This window comes from Hevea brasiliensis, chromosome 9 (assembly GCF_030052815.1).
Source record: "Hevea brasiliensis isolate MT/VB/25A 57/8 chromosome 9, ASM3005281v1, whole genome shotgun sequence".
NCBI lineage: Eukaryota > Viridiplantae > Streptophyta > Magnoliopsida > Malpighiales > Euphorbiaceae > Hevea > Hevea brasiliensis.
The window spans coordinates 8,359,991-8,368,278 of record NC_079501.1 but is presented as its reverse complement, the minus strand read 5'-3'; the positions used below and the strand labels follow the sequence as shown (position 1 = coordinate 8,368,278).

The following is an 8,288-nucleotide window of genomic DNA, read 5'->3' as shown; positions in this document are numbered from 1 at the left end:
TTTTCAATATCTCAATTTAATGGGTTGAGAAACGGAAAGGTTTAAAGTTTTTTAAAAACTTTCAAAAACTTTACATTCCCTGTAAAATCTCCCTTCCAAACAAGTTCATATATCTTAATTACATTAAAAAAATTTATCCTACCTCCAAAAACTTGCTTCCAAATAAAGTGTTTGTGTATATAGATACCTGGCAATTTCTTTTAAATATGAGGAAAGAACACATAAAAAATAAAAACTGAATATATGTCAGACATGGCTACATGTCCAACATCGAATGGCATTCATTTGAAAAAAAAAAAATCATTTACAAATATGAGAATTGATTAAAAAAAGAAATCAATGTCAAACTCTCGTTTCGAAGTGAGGGGAATATGATTTCAAGCTTAAAATAAATTTATGAGGGTGGTGCATTTTGATCTCAAAAATGAAGTTATCTAAAATGTCAATGTATACATGACCAAGGAAAAATCCAAGTTCTGTGGAGGATATGTAGTAAACTATATATTAAATGCTTTCATGCAGGAAATGTTCCTTATATTTTGAATGCAACATCAAGTGAAGCTTTTCTAATTTTTAATTTCTGCAGTTGATGGGGAGTAAGTGGGAAGTATCCAAAGCAAACTACCTTATTGATCAATTTTATACCTCTAAATATGTGAGGATCCATTTGATAGAAAGGCCAAAGAAGAAATTGAGAGGAAATTGGCAGCTTTTCTCCAATAGTGAGTCATCATATGCAGAATGTACTAGATGACATATAGAATTTTCCCTTATGAGAACTATAGTGTGTCATCCTTTTAAAATCCCAGGGATGTGAACCAGCATATTGAAGATTTTTGTCAACGATACTCGTGGCTCACTGTCTTTTTGTTATATGTACGCTAATCTTTTGGAAGCAATGCTAATGTTTCAGATAAATCAGCGTATATAAATTGATAAGGATGGCAGTTGTAGTCTGATTATGACTGCTCATAATTTCCTGTGAACTATCCATGAAGGATAAGAATAAAAACTAAATAAGGGATTAGGTTTTTAATGATAAATTGTTTCTTCTATTTCCAGGATATTTACAGGCCCAAGTGGGATTTGAAAAGCTTCTGGATAAGAAATTGCGATTAACAAGCATTACTTATCCACGGATATTGAAAGGCTAAACTTTTTTGGGTTGCTGTATATGATTCCTTTCCATTTCTCTGGCCCACTTTTTGTTTCTAATTTTTGTTAATGTTAAAATTCTACTAAATTCACTACCATATGATATTTCCAATCTCAGAATGGATATAGTACAACCCCTTCTGGACCCAACAAGCAAATAATATCAATAACCACTTTCAATTGGCATAGCTTTACTGGCTTCAATTCAATGGATCACTACCATTATTATAAATAGGAGTGTGGATGGGATTTTGAGATAAAACCCATCATGTGCTCTCCTCGAGTAGATTTGCATTGCAGGCGTCCACCCTTGGGAGAATGTATACACTTCTTTTGAAGGTGACAATATCTGCCATCTGGTGCTTCCACGGTGTTGAGAAATTCTGCTACCTTTCTTAGTTAAATCTACATGGTCCCTGCTCTCTATTCTCGCTCAGCAATCATTTCCATCAATAACCGAAATTGGAAAGAGAACCGCACTAAAATGCTTTTACCAGCAATAATTGAAAAGGCTGAATTTAGAATGTTCTGTATACTACAAATTACCATCATATTTACAGATGGGCGTAACATTTAGAACATTAGCTTTTACCAACCTAAATTCGCAGTATTTGGTAGCTCCCAACTAAATTAACGTCAAAACTTGTAAGGCCTAATGAAAGGTCCATCTCCCTTCCAATACCAGTCTTAGTCTGGCAGTCTCCTCACCCATTTCCGCCTCAATTCATAGCAGCAGGTAGATTGGGGGAATTTGGCAGTGACAAATCTACCTCTCAGTAGCCTCTGTAACTCTTCTTCCTTGCCAGATAGGTCTTGTCAGATACATATACTCAAATCTTATCCTCCAACAAGAATGAATTATGCCAGGATCTGACGCCAAGGGTTGAACTGCATACAATGTAAGCCCATTATAGTTCTGCAGCTTCAGCTGCCATGGACTTGGACACAGGAAAGGAAATGGTATACCATCAAATTAGCCAGCAAACGGTAGACAATGGACTCAGAAGTAAGGTGCAACCACACCATCTACATGCTCCTTCATGAAATTACCCGATAGAACCAGGAATTGCAATTTGCAGAACATGACTCCCATTCAGCTGGATACTAGTACTTTAGCTCCGAAAGGTGACTGGGACAAGCACTTAAGATCGAAGGCACATTCCTACCACATACTGGGGAGTTTTTCTGGCCATTCCCAGTCAAAGAATTGTCACCATGTTGCGATTGCAATACAGGAACTGATGAATTAGCTCCCTTGGCATTTGCTGAAGTTGTTCTCAAGATACCTATAGGTGGAGCACCAGCAACTAACAGGGGAGACTGGTTGCTAGAAGGCATTTGTTGCCCTTGTGGTGCTAAATTAGACTTGGAATTTCGCCCAAAAGATATCTGGCCTTGTGGAGCTCTTCCTTGCTGCTGAGTAACATTAAGAGTTGGGGTGTTTGAAACCATGAGTGGGGTAAGAGGAGCTTGAGTGGTTGGGGTCTTTGGTGAGTTTGCCCACTGGGGATTTTGGGGAGAGCTATTGCTTTGGGCTAAACTTTCTGAAAGTATAGGGTTATTTGAAAATTTGGAACCAATGGAAGATGAAGGCAGACTGTTAGTCATCAGTGTTTTACTTCGAGCTGCTCCATTAGGTCGGTGTTGCTGTTGGTGCAAAATATGTTGCTTTTGAAGCTGAAGTAATTGGTGCTGCTGGGAATTTGAAGAATTAACAGCAACTGAAGAATTTGTGGTTGAAATGATGGGGCAAGCAGGCCAGTTCCCGGTGAAAGGAGAAGACGCAAAGTTAAGAGTTCTAGCTGAATTATCAAAATTAAGTTCTTGCCCAATACCCGGTGACTTTCCCACCATGGCCATTTTTCCATCATCAGGATTGGCAGCATTGGCTCCAGTCTTCCCTTCAGATACCTGGTGATTCTTATTTTGTGTGGATTGGGATGCAGATACAACCTGGTACTCCTGGCAAGTCATGTCTGGAAGGTTTTGTAAGATCGCAGGATTTTGTGACATGGATGAGAAGTTCAGGTTTGAAGGTGTGTTGCTTCCATTGAAAGAGGCAAATGACAATGCAAATGCTTGAGAAGGGACCATATCTACTCCACTCTTCAAACCCTTGTCCTGTGATTGATGTTGTTGTTGCTTCTCACCATGATTGCCAGCGCCACTCACACCAAGAGTTGTTGAGGGCATTAAAGTGAAGTTTGGCTGAAGAGGAACCATGAATATCTGGCCATGAACACTCTTTTGAGAGTGCAAGGCGCGGGCGTCAGAAATTGTTGGGCTAGCTTCCCCACTCTCATTTTCAAGCTTCCGAGGTTGATGGGATAGCACATGCTGCTTCTGTTGCTTCTGTGACTGCACAGTTGTTGAGGTCAAAAAGTTATTACCACTAACCTGTGTGCCCCGGGGCTGCTGAGTTTGCAGTTGTTTGTGGGATAATGATGAGCCACTCAATGAGCTTGCATTCTGACGAACTGGTTGGACCAGAGGCTGAGAGTGAGACTGTTGCTGCTGGAGCTGGGAGGGATATGGCATCTGAGATGAGTAGAAAGACCCATTATAGAAAGGCAATGCTGAGGCAGAACTTCCACCTGTGATTGCTGGCGGGATTCCAATGGGAGTGGAAATAGGGAATGAGTAACCATTGTTAGGAAGTATTGTCAAGTATGAGGCTTTATTTTCTGCCAAATTTGGGTAACTAAATCTCAAAGCTGCAGCTACTGCTGGCAATGCTGAAGAATTTGTTGGAACTCCGGCTATTGCATTACCAGATAATGATGTGTTGTTGACAGAGGCGGCAGATTTAGAAGGCCCAGTTTGAATTCCTGTAGCTGCTACTGGTGCTTGATGCTGGGTAAAAGAGAAGATGAAGGGAGGGCCATGCTACAATTTAAAATGATAAGGATCAATGACTATACAAGAGATGCCTCTAGATCAAAATATAAACTGGAACAACAGGACAAGATCTATGGGCCGAGTCAAAAAACGAATTACAATGAACAGGATAAGACAATACCATCAAATTACCAGCTGAGGCTGGCTGTGGAGATTGATGAAGCACAAGCTGCTTTTTCTGTGCTGTGTCTATGCAGTTGGCCCCCTCAACATTTCTATCTTTCCTAGTTAAAACTGGAAAATTTGCCACAACCTGCCCTTTGTCCCGGGCAGTATTGGCATTCACAACTGGAAAGCTCCCTTGCAATGGATTTCTAATAATCATATTCTCCATTGAAGACATGGCATTGGCATTATTGGGTTTGGTTCCATGAACAGTTGCGGCGCCAGCTGCTGGTTGCCAGAAATTGTTCATCTTTGTGAATTGCTGATGCAAGCAAATGTTGCTAGCAATATAATGGTGGGTAGAACATCTCTTCGAGCGAGGTTGAGTAAGACGAAAACGAGGAGGCTGCCCCTATTTTGAAAATTCAACAGCAAATTTAATAATGATTGATAATTCGGGGGAGGGGGGGAAGATATATGTCTAAGTTGTAATCCTGACGAACAAACACATGATACCTGTGTTGCTGTGGATGATCCAGTAGTCCCATCCATGGGCACGACTGTCTGGAAGGGAGGCATGTATCTGTCAATAAATATAAATTACTTTTGTTGCCTCAACTAGATGTATTCTCAACAGTAGTATCAAAACTAATTACAATGCGAGAAGAAATAGTCTAAATAATAAAATATCGCACCCAAAAGGCGGAAGACCACTTGGCCAACTAGATACAGCAACTGGTAAATGCGCTAAGCTGGATTCAACTAAGGAAAAAAAAAGGGGAAGAAAACAAGAGAGAGAAAAATGCAGTCAGATTTTTGGATCAGGATACAAGTTAAAATGATAGTTACAGGCATTACACTTAACGCCAGGTTGAAACGTTGAATACCAGTTGTCTCCAATTTAGAAATAGCAGCTTTAGGTGGTTGTTTCTGCTGTAATTTGGTAGCATCGTCATTGCTACAGTCGTGATCCAGCTTCTCCAGATCAAGCTTTAATTTAGGCTTTTCTCCAATTACCTTTATCTTCTTATCTTTAACTTCCGCAACTGCTGCTTCCTTCACCGATTCTTGTACCTGTTCTTCGTTTTTAACCTTATTTTCTGTCTTCTGCAATAGAAAGTAGAAGAGCCAGTGAGTTTAAAACAAAAATATAGAACATCAAAAGAGTCCAATTTTTGAACTATAACTGGGAAAACGAAATCAGTTGAAAATCCAAGTGTGTACTCACCATTTCCACATCCTCGGAAGTGTGCTTAGGATCCGATGACAAATCAATAAAGCCATCTCGTTCTGGAGAAGATACCATAGGAGGAGGTGCCTGTTAGGAAGGCACTAATCTTCTTTGAGAAATTTTGACAGGAAAATACTAACCAAAGTCTAATCAAAATGCGACAAGAGAGATTCTAACCATCAAATCGATCTTGAACGTCTCCTTGCGCTGGCCCTCTACTTCTGATGTATTTGAAATGCTGAGAAATCAGAGCAGAAAGTATAGTGGGAAAAATCAGATATCCCGAAAGGACCACTGGCAAAAAAAGAAAGAAAACAAAAGCTTCTTTGATGCTCACGCTTTTTTCACTGTTGAATCCTGGAAATCAACATCCAATTTAGTGCAGGAAGCCAATTCCTCCTCTGGTGACACAGATTTTTCGTCGCTAGCAACTCCAGGTTCTTCAATCGCCGATTTAGAATCCACTTGCTTAATTACCTCCTCTTGCAATTCTGGTGACTTGGACGCAGCTCGAGAATCACCCGTATTACGCGAATCTTCACAAGGTTCCACATTATATGTTGAAATTTTCTCCACTTTTGGTGAAACAAGTTCCATTTTCACAGGCTGCTCGCTTTCATCTTTAACTGAAGAAGCAATTGAACTGTTTTGGAATGTTGCCGATTCAGCCTCTAATTTTCGCTTCTTTGAAGCTGTAAATACAATTGCAAGGATTAAAAACCATATACAAACTCGTCAAAAAAGAGAGGAAAATAATCTGTACAATCGAAGTTGCAAGCTAAATACTCCCACACGCACCAAGGATGGGATCGGTCGTAGGGCTACTGTTTTGGGAGAAAAACGAGCTCTGGACAGAGACTGGGGTCAGGGATGACTTGGAATCGTGAATAGCACCATTTGCATCCTTAGATTCAAGCTTCTGCAAAGAATTTTCAGCGTCATTCTCCTCCTTGGAGCCCTGTGATTGCTTCATTAACCCATACAAAACCTCTGCGATCTCAATCTCGATATCCTCGTGGACCGTAGATTTCCACACTTTGGAAAAACGAGTCTTGGGTCCATTGAGTTTCTGCAAATAGAATAAACGCAACAATCCGAATCCTTAATATTCCTTCAAGGTTAATGAAAATGAAACTTGAAAGAAACTAAAAGACATGAGCCAACCATCTTCTTTCTAACTGAAATGTCCGACGATGAAGGTGGCGAAGCCTCAGCGCTCCGACTCACCGATGAAGTGGAAGCTCGCCGGTGTTTGAGGTCTTCCCCAAATCCACCATTTCCTGAAACCCAACTCTCGTGCGACCTTTTCACAGAAGCTGCAAAATGGGGGGGAAATAAAAATTTAACAAATCCAACAAACCATATCCAAAAATTCAAAAAAAAAAAAAAAGATCCAAGACAACAAATCCTCAACCTGAGCGAGCCTTCCTCGGTACAGACACACCAATCATTTCATCAAGGACCTTCAAAGATGGCACTTGTCTCAAACCAACTCCCGTCGGAGGCAGGCTCTTCCGGTGGCTGTGGCTTGGAAGCACCGAGGAAGAGGATGTTGCATTGGGAGGAAGCATCCGAGACACTCTACCGTCATCAATTTCATAGTCCTCTTCATCACAGGCGCTCTCTTCCGTTGTTTCTTCCGCTTCTTCTCTGCTAATCCCTAGCACCAACCCATCTCCTGGTCTCCGCTTATTCCTATTCAACAAATCTCGATCTCTTAGCCTCGCTGATTCTTGCAACTCTATATGCCCATCCTCTTCTGCGACAAAAACAGCAAACCAAATGTAAATCCATTAAACATGAAACATTAATTCTATAAGTACATAATAAGAGATTAGTAGTTTACCAGGAGAATCTCGATGAGGGGTACTTATGTGTTGCCTTCTTGACAATCCACTAAAAGCAACCATTTTTGATCTTCTAGTTTCTCTGCTTCTATCCATAACCTTTATCTTCTCTCATGAAATCTAATTCACTAGCCAATATGTCTCGAAAATCTAAAAACTTCCAGAGGACTAACCACAGTGCCGGAAAATTTCACCGCAACCGCCGGCGATATAAGCTAGAAAAACTTGCAGAGTCTTATTTTCTCCACCCGAAAAAGGAGTCCTTGAGAACAGAGAAACATGCAAGGAACACCGAACCAGATATGAATTCTCTCTCTCTCTCTCTCTCTCTCTCTCTCTAGTTCTGACCCCCGAGCGCCTTCTCTTTTCACCTGGTTTTTGTGTTTGTGTTCTTTTTGTGCTCTGTATCTTCTCATCTTTTTCCTTCGTATGTCCACTTACTCACGCCATGCCTACTCCAGCCCAACGCTCAATGGCTCAGATTCAATACTGACGACTTAGAGTTGCATCACCTTTGGATCAATACCCAATCCAACGGTTGTCGTTAGCCAATGCCAACATGGCAGATACGTCCTTGTCTGACCGAGTTATAGCCGCTGCCTCAAGAATAGCCACGTGTCGTCTTATATTTATCTTGTTCAGCCGCATTCACAAGCTGCATATCTAATCACGCGCTCTCGGCACGGGGAAAGACAAGTTCTGCTTGCTTCACACTTCATTACTGGATCCCACAGAAGGGTACAATTGTCAATTATTCATTCGTTGAGGAAGCGAATGCAAATATCCGGTTGCCCGTCGCCAATTAAAAAGTCGAACATACAGTACATAAAAGACGTAGCAATCACGTGGGAATCGAGTCCGAAATGACCGCTCCAGCCGGTCACACTCAGAATTATAACGCCGCAAACGGGGCCCACTCCAATGGATGAGATCCGAAAAAGACGTCTTTTGCTTAGGTGGGCCCTTATTGGAAACTGACGGCTTAGATTGTTTGTTGTGAGGTTGGGCCACAAACGGCCGTCAGATGAGAATCCGACGTGGGTGTCCCTTTA

At 41.2% G+C, this 8,288-nt stretch overlaps 1 protein-coding gene across 2 annotated transcripts; it reads right to left on the bottom strand.

Annotated features, from left to right (window-relative positions):
• Nucleotides 1–1,617: 1,617 nt before the first annotated feature.
• On the bottom strand, nt 1,618–7,670 carry LOC110645136 (protein TIME FOR COFFEE). Of its 2 annotated transcripts, none has more exons than XM_058152714.1 (12): nt 7,236–7,670; nt 6,804–7,145; nt 6,554–6,705; nt 6,188–6,458; nt 5,727–6,081; nt 5,567–5,627; nt 5,387–5,476; nt 5,046–5,265; nt 4,854–4,920; nt 4,675–4,741; nt 4,175–4,570; nt 1,618–4,041 (listed from the first exon to the last, which is right to left on the bottom strand). In XM_058152714.1, exons 1-12 carry the CDS (start codon nt 7,330–7,332, stop codon nt 2,260–2,262), a joined length of 3,900 nt encoding a protein of 1,299 aa, XP_058008697.1. In that variant the 5' UTR covers nt 7,333–7,670; the 3' UTR covers nt 1,618–2,259. The 2 variants fall into 2 exon arrangements, with proteins under 2 accessions (XP_058008697.1, XP_021653874.2); XM_021798182.2 differs by having other exon boundaries at nt 6,804–7,148; nt 7,236–7,669.
• Between the last annotated feature and the right edge of the window lie 618 nt (nt 7,671–8,288).